Below are 21,492 nucleotides of genomic sequence, written 5' to 3' on the forward strand. Positions count from 1 at the left end.
CATCTCGCCCCACCCCCTCCAACTGTCAGTGGAGTGGCTTGAGTGGGAACTGCTATAGGGTTTTAGAACTTATGGTAGTGAGTGTGTGTCCCTTTAACTTCCAGGAGGCTCTGGAGGTCAGTGGGTTAGTGAGGCAACCTGTTGCCAAACAGTGCCAAATGGTCATTTGAAGCTGAACCAGCCCAGAGGATGAGGCTGTGGGCTGTACTGCAAAGGGAGTTGTTTGGTTGTTGGCATGGGGCTTCCTGAACTAGACCGGTCAAACAGCCCGTGGGGCCATCTTGAAATTTTCTTTAGTTACAGTCATTTACAGTAGCTCCTTCAATGGCCCCATTGATAGCCCTGCCATGAGAAACAAGAGCCCCTTCTGAAAACTACTTGGAATATAGAGGAACGGGAAATCTGATATATATATAATATATATATATATATATATATATATATATATATATATATGACCAAGAGTGACCTGATTTTTGTTCTCATTTCTTTGAACTGAGGTCTGCTCAGTTGTAACCTTGCCTGGTTCTTTCCTAGTCCTAGACTGCCATAGATAATGGGTTTGCAGCTTTGTATAGAGGCATTCATGGGGCACCAGTGCACTGACAGCTTCTGAAGAATTACTACGTCAGCTGGTTCCAAAGCATTTCAGGCTGATTGAGACCCTGGAAGAATCTTTTTCCCAGCCCCTTCTGCTACCTCTTCCATGCCTTCCCCTCCGGCTCACTCAGAGGCTGGTTCATGACCAATTAAAAAAAGCAGGGTAGTAGTGCATACAGATCTCTTCTCCAAATAGTCTTCAGACATATTTCACTATGTATAATACATGTTCTTGAAAATACACATGAACAAAATTGTGCTTACTTGAATAGAGCAGCTACCATCCTGTGTGGATTAGAATGGCATCGCTGTCAAAATCTATGAAGATACTACATGCCAAGTTAGATCAATGCAATTTAGTATGTGGTATCTCCTCAGATCTTCACAGTGCCACCCTTGTCCTCATGTTACAAGTAAGGAAACTGAGGCAGGGTGATTCCCAGAAAAAGAAGAGGAAGACAAGATAGATAGGTAAAAGTTAAGAGAATAAAAGTACAGGCAGTGTTGGGCAGAAGCTAAGAGGATGATGGGGGAGCTTTGTTGGGGTGGGTTAGGAGAGGTGAGGGGAAGCTTTTAGGTAAGGGCAGGTGTCCTTGTTGTGAATCTTGAAAGGCACAGAAAAGAAACCAAAACTTAAACCTTTCTGGAGGCACTGCCTGGACCACCCTCCTGGAATGAGAAGATCTGAGGTCAGAGTAGCTGGAAAAAAAAAAAAATTCCTTCTAGAACTTTTGCTTTTTCTTGCCCAACCTCTACTCTGAAACAGTCTTACACTTCCACCCAGTGGCAGTCTCTAGGTAGTGCACTGAGAGTGTCTGCAGCAGCCACCCAGACCCAGTGAATCAGAAACTTGAAAGACAGAGGCGGTTATGTTATTTTATTTAATCCCTATGGGGTTTTGATGTGATGCCACGTTTGAGAATTTCGGGCCAAACTTGTGCTTTCTCTAGGACATGAAGAAATTTTTATTTAACCCCCTGAGATTCTGATGTGCTGCCACATTTGAGAATTTCTGGCCAAACTTGTGCTTTCTCTGTGACATGAAGGCTTTTCCTGATGCCAATCAGTGTGGCAGGAGGCACCTGGGCAAAGCAGTAACCTGGACCCTCTCTTTGCTTTTCGAATTCTCTTCTCGGGAGTTTCATTCTTTCTCATCAACTATCACTTCCCAGTGCGTGATTGTATATTAGGTGCTGTAGGGATACAACATGGGACAAGACAAACAAGATGTCTGTTCTCATGGAGCATACAGGGAGACAGACAGTAAATCTATACTTACAGATGGTGATAGGTTATATGAAGGTAGTAGATAGACATGGCACTGAGACAGAAAATAACCGAGATCAGAGAAGGCCTCTTTGAGGAGGCGACATTGAAGCCAAGACTTGAAGGTTGAGAAGAAGCCAGCCATGGGAAGAGTAGAAAGAGGAGAAAAATCAAGAAAGCAAGAAAAGGTCTTGCACATCAGGGAGCACAGCTTGGCAAACGGACTGTAGGCTAGATTTCAGCCCACCCTGCACCTCAGCTGGATACCTTTGTGTAGAGAACAATCTGCACAATCTTGCATAAGAGTAGTGGGTAAGGGGATTGTTCCAGCAGATGGAATTTCCTGGGTAGGAAAGAACAAGTATTCTAGAAATTATGAGACCAGTACCAGGCAGACTATATCACACAGGGTCTTATGGGGCAAGATAAGGAGTTCATATCTTATTTAATTCACAAGAAGCCACTGAAGGTAAACAGGAAGATTGAAAGGATATGAATTATATTCTTTAAAAAGCTCTCCAGTTGTACAGAGAATCCAATGGAAGGGGAAAAACCCATTAGGAGGCTATTGAGTAGTCAAATCAGAAATGCTAATGGTTTGCATTATGATGATAGTGTTAATAGTTGAAGAGGTGAGAAATGGACAGATTTGAGAGACATTTAGGAGATGATAAACAGACAGATGGAATGGATGTAGAAAGGAATTAAAGAGGGCAACCAGGTTTCCAATTAAAGCAACTTGGTGGGTAGAAGTACCATTTCCTAAGATGGAAGAACAAGCAGAGAGGAGGAGCAAATCAAGAATGACATTTCAGCTACCTCAAGTTGGAGATGTCTATGAGATACTCAAGAGGAGATGCCAAGTCAAATTTGTTACTGACTTGGAAGAGGCGTTTGAGACAGAGATATCAATTTGAAAATTATAGTCATTGGGTTATCTTCAAGGCCATGAAACAAAGATTAGATCACTGAGGGAATGGAATGTAGAGAGGCTAAGTCCCACAACAGAGCCCAGAGAAACTCCAGTTTGGGGGATTGAGGTAGAGAGAGGCCAAAGAGGAGAAAAATCAAGAAACTGTAATCCCACAGAAATCCTGAAAGGAACTGTTTAAGGAATGTGGGTAGGAATGGCTTAGGAATGTTTAGCACGGGTATGGGTATGTTTAGAATGTGGGTAGGAATGTTAAAGAATGTTTAAGTAATGTGCGTAACTGCTGCTGAAGGATGGAGAAAACCAAGAATAGAAAGTGACTAATGGTTTTAACCACATGGTGGTCATTGTGGGCCATAATTGGAGCAAGGGCACCAAACTGGAAAAATAAGAGATGCTGGTCAGAGTATGGAAATCTTAAGATTTTTCAATCTTGAGACTTTGGAAATGATGTATATTTTCATTGAGAAAGGTCTGGGATCCTTGGCATGGTCCTGAGAGTAAGTGGATGAGGCAGGGTAGATGGCAAATCATTGGAAATGTAAAAGCTAAGAAACAGAAATGTTTGGGTCTTCAACGGCAAAACTGTTAAAGATTTGGGGTGAAGAGAAAGTGTAGTAAAACTGTGGTTATCAAGCAGTTTGTTTTTTTTTTTTTAAGATGGAGTCTTGCTCTGTCATCAAGGCTGGAGTACAGTGGCGTGATCTCGTCTCACTGCAACTTCCGCCTCCTGGATCCAAGCAATTCTTCTGCCTTGGCCTCCCAAGGAGCTGGGATTTTACGTGCCTGCCACCAGGCCCTGCTAATTTTTGTACTTTTAGTAGAGACAGGGTTTCATCATATTGGTCAGGCTGGTCTCGAACTCCTGACCTCGTGCTCTGCTCGCCTTAGCCTCCGAAAGTGCTGGGATTACAGGTGAGAGCCACCGCACCCAGCCTAAACAGTCTTGAGCATGCTGATGATCACAAATTTGTAGTGAACTTCGACAACCAATTTTGAATATTCCTATCTGCTTCATTTAGTGACAAGGAAAAAGTAATATAATGCAGTTCAACTAGGGTTTTGCCTAGTGGATATGATAGATAGCTAAGAGGAGAAAGGGAGTGGAGTGGCTTTAACAGCGAGTAGACGTGGGTTTCCTATTGCTGCTGTAACAAATTACCACAAACTTTGTTGTTGCTTAAAGTACAGATTTATAATATTAGAATTTCAGAGGTCAGAAGTGTCGTTGAGCTGAAATCAAGGTGTAGACAAAGCTGTATTCTTTCTGGAGATTCTAGGGGAGATTTCTTTAACTTTTCCAGCTTCTAGAGCCTGCCCACATTCACCGGCTTATAGTTCCCTTCCTCCATCTTTAAAGCCAGCAACATCAGGCCAAGTCTTTCTCATGCTGCCATATCTTTGGTTCCCTCTTCTAATTCCCTCTCCCACTTTTAAGGACCTTTGTGATTGTATTGGGCCTATCTGGCTAATCCAGAATAATCCTCCTACCTTAAAGTCAACTGATTAGCAACACTAATTTAATCTGCAACCTTAATTCCCCTCTGCCAGGTAAGCTAACAAATTCACAGGGTTCTGGGGATGAGGAGGCCAGCATTCTGCCTGTGATAATAACAACACATCACGGAGGGAATTTAAACTGGATAAGGAGGCAAATGAAGAAGACGGTAGGAAGGCAGAGTGAAAAAGTAGTTAGGTCAGCAAATTGGGGAAATAATCTGATGGGATTGAAACACTGTAGCCATAGAGAAGAAATTTTCTAAATGGTGCCATTTCTGGTGATGGAAAAGGCTAGTGTAGGATCATGGGGGTAAGTATCTGATGTAAGGCTGTAAAAAAGATCAAGTGGAATTCCAGGATGTGGTATGAGTCATCCCTGTGGATGTGAAAGTCACCAAGAATGATGAACAAACTTCAGTGTAGGAAGGAAGACTGAGCATGCAATGAAAGGCATAACCCCCACAAGCTAGGTGAGCCTGTAAGTGAAAAGGAGCCTGCGGTGGTACAGACTTGCCCAGAATCAGGCCCAGTGGTGCTGCAATTCCTGCTCAACAGGAAGGATGGAGCCCTGACATACAACTCCGTTCCCAGGGGCTGTGCTCAAGGTCACAGAGCCTGTGCAGTGACCCCTTGGGATGTGGGAGTCAAGGTCAAATTCCAAGGGAGACCAGCATTCCAGACTGTCCCCTGCTCCTCCCGTGGCTTCCACAATCAGCAGGAAGTTCTGGGCTTGAGGACAGTGGGCTCTACCCCGCCTGGAGGGAGATGGCACTCCTGCGCTGGTGTTTCTCTTCGGTGAGCACCCGCAGCCTGCTGTGGCCCTGACCCAGTAGACTAGGAGACCAGCAAGGGATCAAGTCACTCCCTGTATGTCGGGGGTGGGGGCAGGGTCTCCCCTGAGGGGTGAGATCCCTCATTGTCCCCAGCCTCACAGCAGAATCACACTAGACCGCAAGAGCAGAAACCTCACATGAGGCCAGGGAGATGATCCCAAGAAAGAAAGGAAGAGGGGATTGCAAGGCCCTTTGTAGACAGTCAAGCCCTTGGCAGGTAGAAGAGAAACACTGTTCATGGTGATAGTGATTCCAAAGCCCCTTGATTCATTCAGCAAACGTTTACCAAACACTGACCTAGTGAAGAGCCCTGTGGCAGCCACCGTGGGTGTTACAAACTTGAAGCAGGCCTGGACCTTCCCCCTAAAGGGCCTGTGCTTTGAGGAGCTAAACCATGTCCACACATATCACTGTCATTCAGGATGGCCTCTGGTGAGGGTGGTGGGGGGCAGATATAGAAAAGGAGGCTGCCTGGAGGTGGTGAGTTTTGAGCCAGGCTGTGAAGGAGCTCTTTGGGCTGGTCTTCCAGGGGTGTTCCCTGTCATCCCAACATTAAGTGGAAACCTCTGTGGATTATTGTGGCTTTAGGTCTCTCCCTCTGTCCCACCCTGACCCTGATGGTGGGTCTGCAAATGGAAAGGACTTGGCCACTTCAGTTCACTCTTAGAGGGAAGGGAAATAGGGAAAGAGAACACCTTTCCCTAAGAAAACCCGAAGTCCTGGGTTGTACCAATTACCTGGCTTGGCAAAGATCAGATGTCATGGGTGGCATAGTTAGAGATAAAGGAAAGGCAGCAACTACACACCAGAGATAAGGGAGTGTGACAACCTGGATCGGTCTGCATCTACAGGCATCAGGCTCAGGTAGATAACCAAGGCTATGGAAATTGATCCATGGACTTCTGGCTCATGTACTTGCCATGAAGAGAGCCCCAGTGTGGGAGCTGAGGGGACAGTTTCCCTCAGTGTCACTTCAGGTAGTTTCACTTCACTTATTGAAAGCACACTCAACTTTTTCCTTTCTCCTTTATTTGCCTGTGCTAACCAGTTCCCCCTCCCAGGGACTTGGAAACAATTGGCAAGATACCTTACTGCCACTACAACAGAACCATCTCCCCCAGGGTCTGCCTCACTCCCTGACAACAACTTACTCCATAGCAAGCCCAGTGCCCAGTCCTACCTCCCTGCAGAAAGCAGCAGCTACTATTGTGCACTTTTTTGCCTTAGAAACTTCAAGATTGACAGCAGTCATCACATTGCATTTCACACTCACTGATAAGTGGACAAGGCAACTGAAGAGGAAATGATTGAGTATAAACTGGAGTCTCAGCAAATATATCGGAACATTGACACTCTATGCAGCTGGGAGGGCTCAGCTTCCAGAGATCTTAGCTAACCTCCACCCCAAAGAGGGGCACAGGAATGATGGGGAAAGAGGCACTAGGATGTAAACCATGAGCAGTCTGCTTTGGATTTCATCAGCCATCAAGCAAGAGGTACAAATGACAGTTGTAAGGAGGCATGGCATTGGTACATGGAAGGCACTCAATAAATTTTGTAAATAAATTGTTTAATGAATAAAGTTAATCACTTTAGGCAGGAGGTGAAGATTGGAGGGACTGACCAGGCAAATACAGAAAAGAATTGTGGTACAAAGAAGATTATGTGTTCCTATGGAAGGAAGGAAACCTACTTAGTGATAGTAATTATATAATAGCCTCGATATTGCTTCTGTGCCTTGCAGAACCTAAAATGTTTCCTCTCTGCCCTTTACAGAAGAAGTTTCCCCAACCCAGAGTGCCTCCACATTGGACTACTATAGTGTTGCTAATAATCGTAAAATTAAAAGGGCAGGACTTGTATGGACCTAAAGGGTAGCCCGGGACACTAAAGCCTCAAAGAACAGGTAGAGTTATGAATTCTGAGTTCTCCTAAAGCTTAAGGGCCTGGATCATTCATTGGATGCAGAGCATGTCAATCTGAAGTTTTCAGCAAATGAGCTTAGAGCTCACTGAAAAAGCTGATAGGCCCTCATAGACATTTCCGGTTCCGCCCCCTGTTGCCTGCCTACCGGAATCTTTCCCGCCTTGTCTAAGTCATCTCAGGCCAGAGCATGTCAATCTTAAGTTTTCAGCAAATGAGCTTAGAGCTCACTGAAAAAACTGAGAGGCCCTCATAGACACTTCCGGTTCCGCCCCCTGTTGCCTGCCTACCGGAATCTTTCCCACCTTGTCTAAGTCCTCTCAGGCCAGAGCATGTCAATCTTGAGTTTTCAGCAAATGAGCTTAGAGCTCACTGAAAAAACTGAGAGGCCCTCATAGACACTTCCGGTTCCGCCCCCTGTTGCCTGCCTACCGGAATCCTTCCCGCCTTGTCTAAGTCCTCTCAGGCCAGAGCATGTCAATCTTAAGTTTTCAGCAAATGAGCTTAGATCTCACTGAAAAAGCTGAGAGCCCCTCATAGACACTTCCGGTTCCGCCCCCTGTCACCTGCCTACTGGAATCTTTCCCTCCCTGTCTAAGTCCTCTCAGGCCAGCCTTGGCGGGAGGCTTCTTGGGATTGGCTCCCTGCCCTTCCACCTTAGGGTGTCCTCAGAGACAGACTTTTATTCCCTCAATAAGGAGACAGACTCGTATTTCCTCAGCAACCAGCCTCTCGCCTCCCCTCAGCCGCGGCTACCATCTTCACCGTCGTCACCTCAGCCTGGTCGCCACCCCAGTTGAGGCGTTGACAGTCATGTCTGCCACAGGGGATCCAGACCCACCCCAAGGGGACCAGGAGGCCCTGGCGAGCCAGGAGGGAGTGCAAATTGAGGTGGCCGGAGCTGGTAACCAGGAGAGTAGTAATTCCGACCCCAACAGTGGCGACGTGGTGCCCACAGCTGAGGCGGCTGGAGCTGGTGATGGGGAGGGTGGCGACTCTGGCCCCAACAGTGGCGACGTGGTGCCCACAGCTGAGGTGGCTGGAGATGCAGGGCCCATGGGAGGCCTCAGGGAGGAGGAGGGTGAGCTGGCTGCAGCCCCCTGGAGCGGGAGCGCCATGGAGGAATCCTACATTGGGATGGTAGAGGTGGAGGTGGAGATGGAAGAGGAGTCGGAGTCAGATGAGGAGGAGGAGGAAAACGTGGAGGAGGAGGAAGAGGAGGAGGAGGAAAACAGGGAGGAGGAGGAGGAAGAGGAAGAGGACGAGGACAACTTCGGCATGGTCGCGGCTGCCCGTCACTACCCCATAGTAGGCTTTCGCTTGCAGTTCCTGGACATGGTCCACAACTTTCTCCACCGCATCTATCACAATGACCACATCCTGATCAGGTTCCGTGGCAGCCGCCTGATGGTGGGGCCCCACCCTGTGATGCCCAGCTCTGATGAGCCCCCACTGCTGGTGTCTGAGAGGCTGGGTGCAGGGGCCAGGGCCCCAGAAAGTGATGATCTGGGCCTAATCGAGGAGGCCGAGGTGGTCCCAGAGCCTGAGGTGCCAGCAAACCTGGTCGAGATGGCCAGGGAACCCGAAGAAGAGCCCGCGGAGGAGGCTGCAGAGGGAAAGCCTTCAGGGGAGGAGCCCGCAGAGGAAGCAGTGCCCAAGGGTGAGGAACAGGCTAGCGGCACTGGTGGGGAGGTGGGAATCTGTACGCCCGAGGGCTCTGGGTAGGGTTGCAGTGTGGGCACAGCTGGTAAAGTGGGTGGTGAAGCCGGTGTCGGGGTCTCAGGTGGTGAAGTGGGGGTCGGGGCTCTCCTGAAAGTTAAGGCCGAATGTGTCCCAATGAGTCAAAGCCCAATTCTCTAACGACCTCTATGGTCTCAGAGGAAGCAGCCACACAGGAACCAGCGGCGAAGAAACTTGCCACAGAGGAGGAACCGGAAGATAAACCAGCTGCAGAGGAGTCTGCAGAGGAACCAGCCACACAGGAGGCCGCGGCCCCCGAGGGTGAGGAACTGGCAAGTGGCAGTGGTGAGGAGGAGGGAACACGTGCGCCCGAGGGCTCTGGGCAGGGCCGCAGTGCGGGCACAGCTGGTGAAGTGGGTGGTGAAGTGGGGGTCGGGGCCCTCCTGAAAGTTAAGGCCGAATGTGTCCCAATGAGTCAAAGCCCAATTCTCTAACGACCTCTATGGTCTCAGAGGAAGCAGCCACATTGATAGGACACCTGAGATCACTGGTCTCAGAAGAAGCAGCCACAGAGGAACCGGCGGTGAAGAAACTTGCCACAGAGGAGGAACCGGAAGATAAACCAGCTGCAGAGGAGTCTGCAGAGGAACCAGCCACACAGGAGGCCGCGGCCCCCGAGGGTGAGGAACTGGCAAGTGGCAGTGGTGAGGAGGAGGGAACACGTGCGCCCGAGGGCTCTGGGCAGGGCTGCAGTGCGGGCACAGCTGGTGAAGTGGGTGGTGAAGTGGGGGTCGGGACCCTCCTGAAACTTAAGGTCGAATGTGTCCCAATGAGTCAAAGCCCAATTCTCTAACAACCTCTATGGTTTTGAGAAAACATGCTGCCCTCTACCAAACTGTGACAGGAGATCTGAGATCATCGATTCCATTTGTAAGCCTACAGATGAATGGCCAGGTAGATAGGAGTTTAGGAGGGAGCTCGGCAGGAAATAGAAGGGACGCCCAAAAGAAAAGAATAGGGAAATGGCACACATCCTTTTTGGTTCATGGCTTTTCTTAGAAAGTTGATCCCCCAAATAATGAAGTGATACAGGAGCCCTTGGTAAAAATGAAACATTCAGGCGGTTGAGCAACCAATGAGCTTCACCATGGAATTTGTCTTTTGAGGCAACAAATATTTTCCCAACAAAGTTCTGACCAAAACACTTAGATTATGATCAGATCTGATGATTCTGATATCTTTTTCTTCAAAGAACTAGAAATAATCAGCAGTTTTGGGTGGAAGATTTACTGGAAAAAAGGGAAATAGTGTCACTGTGGAAATGATCAAGTGGCAGCAATGTGAGGGCCATGGAACTGTTGTGAAAACCAGTAGGAAGTTGCCTAGCTATTCCTTTCTTAGTTAAATCTATCCTCCTGCTCCTGAGGCTGGAGTACTGGATGCTAGTTATAAATTTGGCTATATTTTCTGTGAATGTCTAGTCCCAACATCTGTATTATTCTTTACTAAAGAAGTCACTAAATATCAGTATGAAAAGTGGGATGAAGAGGTCCAGGGTGCTGCAGGTGAGGAAGAAAAAGAACAAGGAAAAGAGAAGGATGCAAAAAACAAGTTGAAGAACTGCAAAGGCGCGGCAGAGGGGAAGCCGAGGAAATCCAGGTATGTGTGTATAGCTTTCAGGTTTTTTTATTGCATTTTAGGTTTTGGGGTACATGGGAAGAACATGCAAGATTGTTGCATAGGTACACACGTGGCATTGTGATTTGCTGCCTTCCTCCCCTTCACCCATATCTGGCATTTCTCCCCAGGCTATCCCTCCCCAACTCCCCATCCCCCACTGTTCCTCCCCTATTTCCCCCCAACAGACCCCAGTGTGTAGTGCTCCCCTCCCTGTGACCATGTGTTCTCATTGTTCAACACCCACCTATGAGTGAGAACATTCGGTGTTGGATTTTCTGCTCTTGTGTCAGTTTGCTGAGAATGATGGTTTCCAGGTTCGTCCATGTCCCTACGAAGGACACAAACACATCGTTTTTGATGGCTGCATAATATTCCATGGTGTATATGTGCCACATTTTCCCAGTCCAGTCTATCATCGATGGACTTTCAGAATCACTCTACTATTCCTGGCATTTACCTGTTACTGAAAGTTTTATTTTTTTTTAATTCCCAGTAAACTAAGAAAAAGTTTTAAATTAGTTTAAAAATTCAATTTAACTTACTTAAAATGTTACTAGAATATTCATGTACCTAGTAATGTGAACTGCAATGTGGTCTGAAATATACTTCATGGCTACTCATTTGTTCATGTTGGGGTCTTTTTTCCTCTAGCTGCAAGACTATTAGCAAGTGGCCAATGTATCAGACCTACTACCAAGACCAATATTTGTGTACACAACAGCTGCCAGATGCAGCAGCTAACTTAGCTGGGCCACACATTAGTTGGGCCTTCATTACTTAGCCACAGAAATGTAGGCTCCCATAGTAACTAGGAGACAACTCAATGCCCTTTACAAAGTGACTAGTTACCAATAGCAAAAAGCTAAGAATTTCAAGTAGGACCACATTTAACGACTAATACCTAAATATTTGTTTAGCTTTATATTTTTGTATTTTATGTGACAAATGAAAAGAATATGTGTAATTAAGTCTTAAGGTATATCTGTCTTTGAGTATATTTCAATGGTTAACAGTTTTTCTTTTTCTTTTTGCATTTTCATAGCTGTATATTTCATAACAGCTTCTTTCCCATATGGTAGATATGGAAACCAAGGATCTGGGAGGGTAAAGGCGTAACATTTGTGGAACTAGCACAGGCTGTTAAAGCTCGAGAGATTTATTTAAATCCCAGAATTGCTTCTCACATAAAAACAACAGCAACAAGCTTTTCTGGTGCTAGGCAGACAAGGTTGGTGTGATCATTTGACTAGAACCAGTTCCACAAGCACCCTGATATCTAAGCTTGTGAGTTACACACACACAAAAAGGTGTTCTTCTCTATTTGTTCAAGACATAGCACACAAATATTGCAGACATAAACAGAGCTGACCATTTCTTCTATTTAGAAAGTCGGTGCTGGTTAATGTTATACCATTGTTTATTTTTTTTAAATTTCATCCTGCAGTTGGGAGGAATAGAAAGATGAAGAAAGAAAACTCTGTTGTTCATTGTTTTTATTTTCTTTTTTTTCAGATCCCTGTGAGAATTTATAACACGTATTATTCCGAAGTGTGTTACCTCAAAAGTAATATGTAGTGACATCTAAGTTTTATCTTTCACGAATGTATTTGACAGTATTTGTTCAAGTTAAAAATAAAAGTTTGTTTCAAATGAATAAACTGAAACATGGCCAAAAATCAATTAAAATGTCAAGTTTAAAACAATTTTTGAAGAGAGAGAGATGGGGCTCAAGTCTTTAGAGCTGTGTTGCCAACTACTTTAGGCACTAGTAATGTGGCTGGTCTGATTTAATATGTGCTGTAAGTGTGAAAATAACGTTGCATATCTTACTAATGATTGTTACACTGGTTACATGTTGAAATGATAATACTTAAATAAAATGAAATATTAAAGTTTGTGTTGGTTTCTTTTTGTTTTTTAATGTGGCTACTAGAACATTTAGAATTACCCATGTAGATCACATTATATGTTTATTGGACAGTGCTGCTCTAGAGCATGGTTTTGAAGAAAACTTCATGGATGGCCCAGGTTGCCTGGAGGCCACATGGCATTGCTGAGCTTGGGCCCAGACTTTGATCTGGAGCAGTGGCTCTCCAAGTTTGGTCCCCCAAACAGCATCACCAGCATTACCTGGGAATTCTCAGACTCCACCCAAGACCTATGGAATCTGAAAATCTGGGGTGGGGTCAGCAAGCTGTGTTTTAACAAGTCCCCCAGGGGCTTCTGATGAACACTAAGGTTGGAGAGCCACTGGTTTCGAGCAACAGAGGAAGAAGCTGTGCTTCACCTCCTGTCAGACCGGCCTTAATTCACTGGCTAGGGGCTGTTTCAGGTAAACCGAAAGGGACAGCAAGGGCTGGGCTGGGGAGGAGGCTAGAACTCACAGGGGCTGAGGCCTAGAGGGGAAAAATGCATAAAGGAAAAAGTCGGTCCAAAGGGATACAAACATGATACCATGTATATGACTTCTAAGAAAACAGAGGAATGATCACCATAAATTGATCGTGGGTATATATAGAGAGACTAAAAGGTGTGCATGTAAGAGATGGATACAAATGAAGCATACAGAAAGGTGTGCATTCAAAAGACAAGCACTTTTGAGACGGTGGTTACCTCTCAGGGAAAGAAAGGGAGGGGCATTCAAGTACAGAAGGCTCCACAGCAGGCATCAACTGTACTTGTAATGTTACATTTCTTAAGCTGAATAATAGATACATGGATGTTTATAGTGATGTTTTCTACAATTTTGTGTAGGTCTGAAATATTTCTAAAGTGGGAGGGGAAAGGGGAGCAGTTCTTCCCACACCACTGGGGCAGGAGTCAGAATCCTAGAACCCAACCCCGCCTTTGAGGTCATTATGAAGGTACAGTTGTCATAATGCCAACTGGAGATAAACCATGAAATAAAACATGTTGTGTTAGTTGATTTAAACATTTCAAATATTTAGACCTATGGTATGTGGATCCCAAGTTGAACTCTTGTTCTGAAACCTGAAATGTTACAGGTGGGACAGGCTCAATATCTAGCTGATAACCCCTTTCCCTTCCTCCCTCCATGCCGCTTTGTTACCTGAGCACAGTGGGGCCCTTTGTTTCTGAAAAGTGCTTGTTCTAGTAGCCCATCTTGCTATAGAACTTGGACTTCTCCCTGACCCAGGCTATCGTGCAACCGCCAACAACCTTGTCTTCTCCACTCGCCCCCCAACCACACCCCTCTCCATTCGCTCTCTTTGCTCTCCAGGCATTCATACAAAAAACCTAATAGCCCTTCTCCTCCATACCAAATATCAGTGTCCACCCGGAGGCCATCAGCTTGGTCAGGCACACCTGTGTGGAGGCTCTGTATTCACAGCACCACGTCTTAAGAACATTTTACTTCTCTGACAACCTTCAGCTTTGAGTTGTCAATATCCTATTTGATTTCCTGCCCCATGTCACAGACAGAGATGGACTACAGAACAGGCTTTATTGAATTTATTTGCTTTGCATATATCATAAATCAAGAAAGCTAAAGAAGTAGAAAATTTGTCAGAATGTGCTTTCAGCATTTAAAAAGAACTTAATCTCTTCATTTAAAAACAGAGCTTTGTTGTTAACCGTGGAAAAGAAATTGTTATTGGAGAGTTCTCAGAGTGAGAATAACTGAATACAGGTTCACTGTGAAAAAGGAAAGGGAGGTATAACAGCTAATCTACCAGGAGTACTGGGATAAAGGGCATCTACCTTAATATATTGTTCACTATGGGAATACAAAAGAAGTGAAATTCACTCAGTCAAAAACCTAGCATTATCCAAACGGCAAAGGCACAGGATCAGGAAAAATAGATGTTATATAGAGAAAATGCAAAATCTAGCATGTAATTGTACCATGTCACGTTATACCAGCATCAACAAAATCCAGTACCAAGTGTTTAGCTCTGACACCTCCGTGCCTTTCTGGATTTTTTTTTTTGCTTGGGGCAGCACCCCACTCAGAATATAAAGGCACAGTCAGATGCCCTGACCCAGGCTATCGTGCAACTGCCAACCACCTTGTCTCCTCCACTTGCCCCCCAACCACATCCCCCTCCATTCGCTCTCTTTGCTCTCCAGGCGTTCATACAAAAAACCTAATAGCCCTTCTTCCCCATACCAAATATCAGTGTCCACCCAGAGGCCATCAGCTTGGTCAGGCACACCTGTGTGGAGGCTCTGTATTCGCAGCACCACCTCTTAAGAACATTTTGCTTCTCTGACAACCTGCATTTCTGTTTAGCAAAGCAGCACAGTGTCACAGAGGCAGACACAGTCATAACTATACTGAGAAGTTACTTCTGGGTCTCCTAGAAAATACTGCCCAGGCATCCAAAGGGAGCTCTCCTTTAGTGTTTGGTGGGTTTGGGGGATGGAATGAAGGGAAAGACATAAAAAGGAAGATTTAACTAACTTCTAGTGAACCTAGATGAGATTCTGGGGTGGTCTGCATATCAGAAAGCCAACCAATTCAGGAACCGGCTCTGGGGCAAAAGTACCTACATCTTCATCCTCAGCCAAGGAGCTGTTAATGGAGGCAGTGCTGCAAAAGAAAAAGGCTGTGTGGCAAGATGGAAACGGAGGCATCAACATTTGCTGGGCTACTTGCCCCCTCCCCTCATAGCTGACCATCCCTCTCATCCTCTTTCTCACTCTTCCTTTTTGGCCTTCCCTCTTCTCCGTGGCTGGGGGATGAGTGGGTCACTGGAAGGTAGGGTCTCTCTAGCCTAGTAACTTTTGAGGTGTGTGCCTCTAGGAATGAGAGTGGGAAAAAACTGATTTACTCAAAGCTTCCAGTTAGCAGAAAGTTCATTTCTCTGTGGCTTTCAGATTACACTCTTGCTTTGGGCTAAAACCTTGTGAAGCAAAGACAGCTGAGGAGAAAGGACAAGAAGCTTCATGGAGTTCTGCACCTTAAGGCTGGAACCAGAGAGGAAGGAGCTCCAGTGGCCCCAGATGTGCATCAAGGTGGTAAGCTTGCCATCTGCTTGATGGAAAGTACAGCTTTTGGCACCTGTAGAACTCTAATTTCAATAGGATCTTCAGTGCTTAACAGGATATATATGACAGGCAGTGATTTCTGTGCAATCAGAGGGGGTCACAGTAGTATTGAGACAAGAAGCAAAGCACTGATGGACTAGCCATACAGAGGAGTAAGATAATTTCCAAGAAGCATTCTGCCTCATAGGGAGGTGCTGCAGCCAGGCCTGTGACAGGTCGACATGGGACATGTGCCAAGAGGGAGCTTTGTGTAAGTGCTCTGTATGTTACTATCACTCAAGATGAAAGCATCAGGAGCCCCCAGGGATACAGGGAAGGTGTTTCAAGGGGCAGCAGGCTGATTGGAGAACTGGCTGTGCAGAAATTTTCTTGGAGACCCAGAATTTTCACTTCTACCACCTCTTCTAGGAGCCTTTGCAAAGCTTGGAGCAACAACCAAATAATTGCAGCATCCATCTAGCATTCTGCCTCATTTATGAGCCATCTAGGCTCATAAATCCTAAAGGCCAATCTTTGCATCAAATCATCTGAATGTTTCCATTAGAATCACTTTATTTGGCTGAGAGAAATGACAATTTTTTAGTTGCTCCAACAAAATGTTTTTGCTTTATCCCTTCTAAAGCACATTGTCCAAAGTTAAAGACTTTGCAAATTCTACAGCAGTGCAAATGTTTCCCATAGTTTTAATAGAGAAAATGCTGGGTTTCTGGATGCTGGCAGTGACTATATGGAAGTTGAAGCATTCATGGCATTTATTTCATTCAAATAATTATGTTTTAATTCTCATTTCTAAGGCTGTGCTGCTTAATAAATTCTTATTTTGCTTAATAAATTCATACTTTGCTTAATACTTATTTTGCTTAATAAAAGTGGTCACACGGTGAAAAGATCACTACATAGAATTAATACGGTTATTAGCAATTATCATTTAAAATGCTTAATAAAAGTGGTCACACGGTGAAAAGATCACTACATAGAATTAATACGGTTATTAGCAATTATCATTTAAAATGCTTAATAAAAGTGGTCACACGGTGAAAAGATCACTACATAGAATTAATATGGTTATTAGCAATTATCATTTAAAATGCTTAATAAAAGTGGTCACACAGTGAAAAGATCACAACATAGAATTAATACGGTTATTAGCAATTATCATTTAAAATGCTGATGCTCCATACAAGAGCTCTTTATTCTGTGGTCTCTGCCATATGGCTCCATGCTTCGGCTTTCTTCCTGGCCAGGGAGAACCAGACAGGCTCAACTGGCTCACCTGGCTCTTGGAACTTGGCTGGGACAGTTGAAGATTGTTCGGTTTCTTTTTCCATGGCAGGCATTTGTAGTGTCTTCTGAGCCTCAAATCCAACTGGAACCACAGAAAAATAATACACAACAATAAAGAACCCCAGAGATACTGGGGTGTGTTGTTTATGGCATGTCCTAAAATGTTTCTTCCTTTCAGGTTTCCTCTGATCCCCCTGCTCTAGTGCTTTATAGACCCTTCTCCCTTTGCTGCCACACTTCTAAAAGTTAGTGCCTGTGTGATGCCAAGAGTGGTATGTCAAAGGGGTAAAATCAACATGGCTATGGCCACGGGGCCCTGGGCATCAGAAGGCCTGGGAGGTAGTACTTATGGCTGTAACTGCCAATCTTCGGGTGGTTATTACTGGATTGTCTTACATCTTAGAACTGAGACCAGAAGGAAACATATCGTATCTGCTCAGTTTCGAAAATTTCACATAAGGTAATGTTATTTGTGTTTTGCCAATCCATGATTTCATGTGAAGTAAATTGATTGATGATTCAATAGATGCACGCAGTAAAAGTTGATGGTAAATAATTCTGTACTAACCCAACTACCCCATCCAAGCAGACTACTTTCCCTATTCCTAATTCCACTCCCTCCCTTATCCTGCTTATGGTCAATTTACCTAGTGATTTAGACTCAACCAGTGGTTCTCAATCCTGGCTACACATTAGAATCACCTAGGGCTCTTTTAAAAATACCAAAGCCCATGGTGTTTCCAGAAGCAAATGAACTAGAATCTCTAAGAATAGAGCTAGGACCATCTGTAATTTTTTAAAAAGCTCACCAGGTGATTCTGATGCAGAGTGACAGTTGTGAAACACTTGATAGTAGTATAGTGCCCATGAAGCCATTAATAGCTGTGAGCAAGTCAACTGCTGCTGTTTCATGGCCAGACAGTGGGTTCCTGAAGTCCTAGTCTAATTTCTTAAAGATGGTTCAATATAAATCCATCCTCCCCTCCCCTGTTCCTGCTGAAAAAAATTATTCTCTCTAGCACACAACTCTTTCTGGTGAGATCACACTCTATTATATCCCAGTGGAGTATTCCTCTCAGCTGTCAACATTTCCTCACCACTTACACATCCCTGCTCAGAACACAGAGAAGCTGAAACAAGCCTACTAAGTAATTTAAAACAATTTAATACCATTGGGCCTTTAGAGTGAAATATTTTCAAAAGTTTCATTGGAGATGTAGAAAGTGAGAAAATACCACTTTGCTATGAACTGGAAAGTGACTTGGTACTTTCCTCTTGCATACCCAGCCAGAAGAATATTTCAGTGAGTGACCACAGTTTTGAGCTTAGACAGCTTCTCTGATGAGCCAAAAGACTGGAAGACCCTCTGAAAGTTATACACTGGACTTGTATAAGTCAAAATAATAAGATTTTCCTAAAATAAGCTAATATCTCTATCTAATTAAAGAGCCATGTGAGAAATCATTAAGCTGACTTGGGAGATAAGAGACAAGTATTATCTGAGCTTGAAATTGCAGAAGTTTCAAAACATTCTGCCAGGGTTTTTTTTTGAGAAATTGGAATATATGCTTTTACCTGATTTTATAGGCTTAAGTGGCTTCATCTGTGCTCTCTTCTCCTGTTTGTAGACATTGGAAGTGAAAATCTTTTTAGCTTGGTTTTCATTTGCAGGGTCAGCTCCCTTTAACACAAAAATGAAAACAGAAAGCTTGTTAAGTTTTGACATTAAAATGGAAGATTGCTTATTCAGAGGGCCATCAAGTGCAAGCCCTGCCCTGGGTACTATGAGTTCAACAGGATCCCAAAGGAAAGATTAGAGATATAGAGATAGATAAGGAGAGAAATAGCATTGAGCCTTTTTGCTTAAAATTTACATTCACAAAACCTAAACTGGCTCAAGTTTACCACCTTTCAGACTAGAAAAAAATTGTCTAACTTTACAAATAGTGTAAGCAGGTTAACAGGAGAATTATTTAACTTGAGAACAACCTTATCCTTAGCACTTTAGTAGCACTTAACAGCAAGCTAAGTTGCAAACTTAATAGTTTAATAATAGTTGCAAACAAATCTGATTAATTCATTGAAGTGAGTTCCATAAGATTTCTACCTTTCAAAACTAGCTGACATATGACTTGAAGGACTCCTCACATTAAAAAGTAACATAATTGTAGGTCTTTCCAAAATTTTGCAGTTTATTCTTTTTAAATTAACCTCTCCATAATTGGTCTAAATTAATGAATTTATAAACACTAACTTATCCCTCATGACAAAAGCTTTAACCAGGCTGAGAGCAGTTGCCTATAATCCCAACACTTTGTGAGGCCCAGGTAGGAGGGTCACTGGAGCCCAGGAGTTCAAGACCAGCCTGGGCAACATAGTGAGCCCCATCTCTACAAAAAATTTAAAAATTAGCTGGACATGGTAGCACATGCCTATAGTGCCTATAGTCACAGCTACTGTGGCGGGGATGAAGGGGAAAGATTGTTTGAGCCTAGGAGGTTGATGCTACAGTGGGCTGTGATTGCACCACTGAGCTTTACTAAAGGTGGGCTTTACCCCCATATGATCCTGCCCCCATGTAAATACTAATGATGAAAAAGAAAAGACCTTTGAAGCAAAGAGTTAAACAGTTCCTCGCATGGTCCTTCAACAAATTCAGTAAGCACGTAAAAGTATAGGAACTTAAACATATCTCTTGATATGTGAATTTGGTATGTTACCTTAAGTCAGTTTTATGCAGTTTTGATGAGCGGGGAGAAAGGCATCCTATCACCTCTTATCCACATGTGGTAGTTAGCCTAGTTCACTACATCACATTTTTTAACTTATAGGTAGGTGCCACACCAAACCAAATCAATATATAGAAATCCAAACATCAAACACAGAAAGGGAACTTGTGTACTGATATGGAAAAGGGCCTAGAAATAAAATGTTAAGTGTAAAAACTAGTATTTATAGTTTGATTCCATATATACATTGATAGGCATAAAATATCTGTAAAGATAGTCAACTCTTACTCCAGCGATTACCTTTAGGTATTTTTTTAAGCTATGAGGATGCAAAGGCATAAGAATGATACAATGGACTTTGGGAACTCCCGGGGAAAGGGTGTGAAGGGGGTGAAGGATAAAAGATTATGAATTGGGTTACAGTGCACACTGCTCGGGTGACTGCATCAAAATCTCAGAAATCACCACGAAATAACTTATTCATGTAACCAAACACCAACTCTAAAAACCTGTGGAAATAAAAAATTAAAAATAAAGTAAAATGACTTACTCCTTATTTCTCAACCAATTTGTGGAAACTTGCTTTAGAGTATTGAGGGCAGGAATTGTTTTGTAGATTCTCTCTATATTCATGACTTTGCATATCCTCTCCCCTACTTTTGAGACAGAGTGTCACTCTGTTACCCAGGCTAGAGTGTAGTGGTGTGATCATGACTCAGTACAGCCTCCACTCCTGGGCTCAAGCAATCCTCACACCTCAGCCTCCCGAGTACGTGGGAATATCAGTGCATGCCATTACACCTGACTATTTTTTTGTATTTTTAGTAAAGACAGAGTTTCAGCATTTGTCCAGGCTGATCTTGAACTCCTGAGCTCAAGCAATTCACCTGCCTTGGCCTCCCAGAGTACCGAGATTAAGCATGAGCCACTGCACCTGGCCTGCACAAACCCTTTAAGAGCACAAAAGCAGGGCACGTTTGTATAAATGCAAAGCAAGTCTTTTTCCCTGAAGAGTCCCCCTGCCTTGATTAATGCTCCCAAAGAGATGGGGAGCTGCATGTCGGCAAAGTTCCCAAAGGAAGCCTGATCAGTGATTCCAGCGACTTTTTTGGAGTGTTTTCTAGGCTACCCCGGTTCCTACCCCATATTTAGGCTCCTTAGTTTCAGCCTTGGCTCCAGCTGTGCTCTTGGTTTTCAGCTCTTTCATAGGAATATGGGCCTTGAAACCCATCTCCTTCTGCTTTTCCATAGTTATCCAAGCTGGCTCTGAGACGGCATAATGTGACTGTTGATGAGCAGGCTTTTCTGAGAAAGGAATGAAAGAAGTTAGAACTGAAGCAAGGCAGGCAGGGTCCTGAACCTGGCTAGGGCTTACCCACAATAATATTCCAAATGGGAACTTGTTAATTGCCAAAGGAAAATAAACATATATCAAGCAGAAACGCCCCCCTCCACCATTTTAGGCCCTCCTTACAGCTTGGCAAGGCAGAAGTTCCTTGGGTAGTAAAGAAGCTGACTTAAAAGTGGGCATACTGTTCCTTTATTGGACCTTTCCCTTCCCTTGTCCATCCCTCTTCCCATCTGCAAATCAGGGCAAGACAACGTTTGCCAGGTGGGTAGGGAAAATTCTAAGGAAGCCAGAGGCTCAGGCCATTGATGCCTTTCCTCTAACTCCAAGAAAAATCTTAGAGTATTTATTACTTCATAGTCCCTCGCACAAGTGTGTGGTTACATGAGTGTGGTTACAGGAATATAAAAGACTTTCCCAAAGACAGAGTGTGAAAGTCCAAAGGTTTTGGGAGACATTAGTGCCCCAAAGATGACCTAGCTTTGGATTCTTACATATTTCAGGTGGGTGAAGAAACATTTATGGCTAATTAAGATTTCAGGCTGAGAGGCTGAACATGATGCTCTACTAATGAGTTGGCTTCAAAAATCCACATGTTAGGGAGGGGCTTAATACATGTAAAAAGTATTTTAAGAAAAGCATAAAATTCCATCCAAATATAAGGTGTACAGAGGGTGTGGAAGAGAGAATGGGGAGATGGTCATG

At 44.2% G+C, this 21,492-nt stretch overlaps 2 protein-coding genes across 3 annotated transcripts in view; one reads left to right on the forward strand and one right to left on the reverse strand.

The window, feature by feature from the left end:
• Window positions 1-7,589: 7,589 nt before the first annotated feature.
• On the forward strand, window positions 7,590-12,202 carry CT47C1 (cancer/testis antigen family 47 member C1). The gene is made up of 5 exons (XM_008989819.5): window positions 7,590-8,713; window positions 8,932-9,054; window positions 9,246-9,413; window positions 10,245-10,392; window positions 11,926-12,202. The coding sequence occupies exons 1-5, from the start codon at window positions 7,867-7,869 to the stop codon at window positions 11,933-11,935; spliced, it is 1,296 nt and encodes a 431-aa protein (XP_008988067.4). The 5' UTR covers window positions 7,590-7,866; the 3' UTR covers window positions 11,936-12,202.
• Window positions 12,203-13,872: 1,670 nt separating this feature from the next.
• The window catches only part of KIAA1210 (KIAA1210 ortholog), a 71,197-nt gene continuing 63,577 nt past the window's right edge, over window positions 13,873-21,492 (reverse strand). For both annotated transcript variants that reach the window (XM_035288540.3, XM_008989821.3), the window contains exons 10-12: window positions 20,581-20,744; window positions 18,286-18,391; window positions 13,873-16,792 (exon numbers count right to left, since the gene is read on the reverse strand). In XM_035288540.3, the coding sequence (XP_035144431.1) occupies window positions 16,617-16,792; window positions 18,286-18,391; window positions 20,581-20,744 (446 nt within the window). In that variant the 3' untranslated portion in view covers window positions 13,873-16,616. The remainder of the gene's footprint in view (window positions 16,793-18,285; window positions 18,392-20,580; window positions 20,745-21,492) is intronic.

Source organism: Callithrix jacchus, chromosome X, assembly GCF_049354715.1.
Source record: "Callithrix jacchus isolate 240 chromosome X, calJac240_pri, whole genome shotgun sequence".
Lineage (NCBI taxonomy): Eukaryota > Metazoa > Chordata > Mammalia > Primates > Cebidae > Callithrix > Callithrix jacchus.

Bases quoted from the DNA above. Each gene is read 5' to 3' on its own strand.
- CT47C1 (XM_008989819.5), top strand. From the start codon at position 7,867: ATGTCTGCCACAGGGGATCCAGACCCACCCCAAGGGGACCAGGAGGCC. The intron at 8,714-8,931 runs GTGAGGAACAGG...CTATGGTCTCAG, and splicing joins AGAGGAAGCAGTGCCCAAGG to AGGAAGCAGCCACACAGGAA. The intron at 9,414-10,244 runs GTGAGGAACTGG...TCTTTACTAAAG, and splicing joins GGAGGCCGCGGCCCCCGAGG to AAGTCACTAAATATCAGTAT.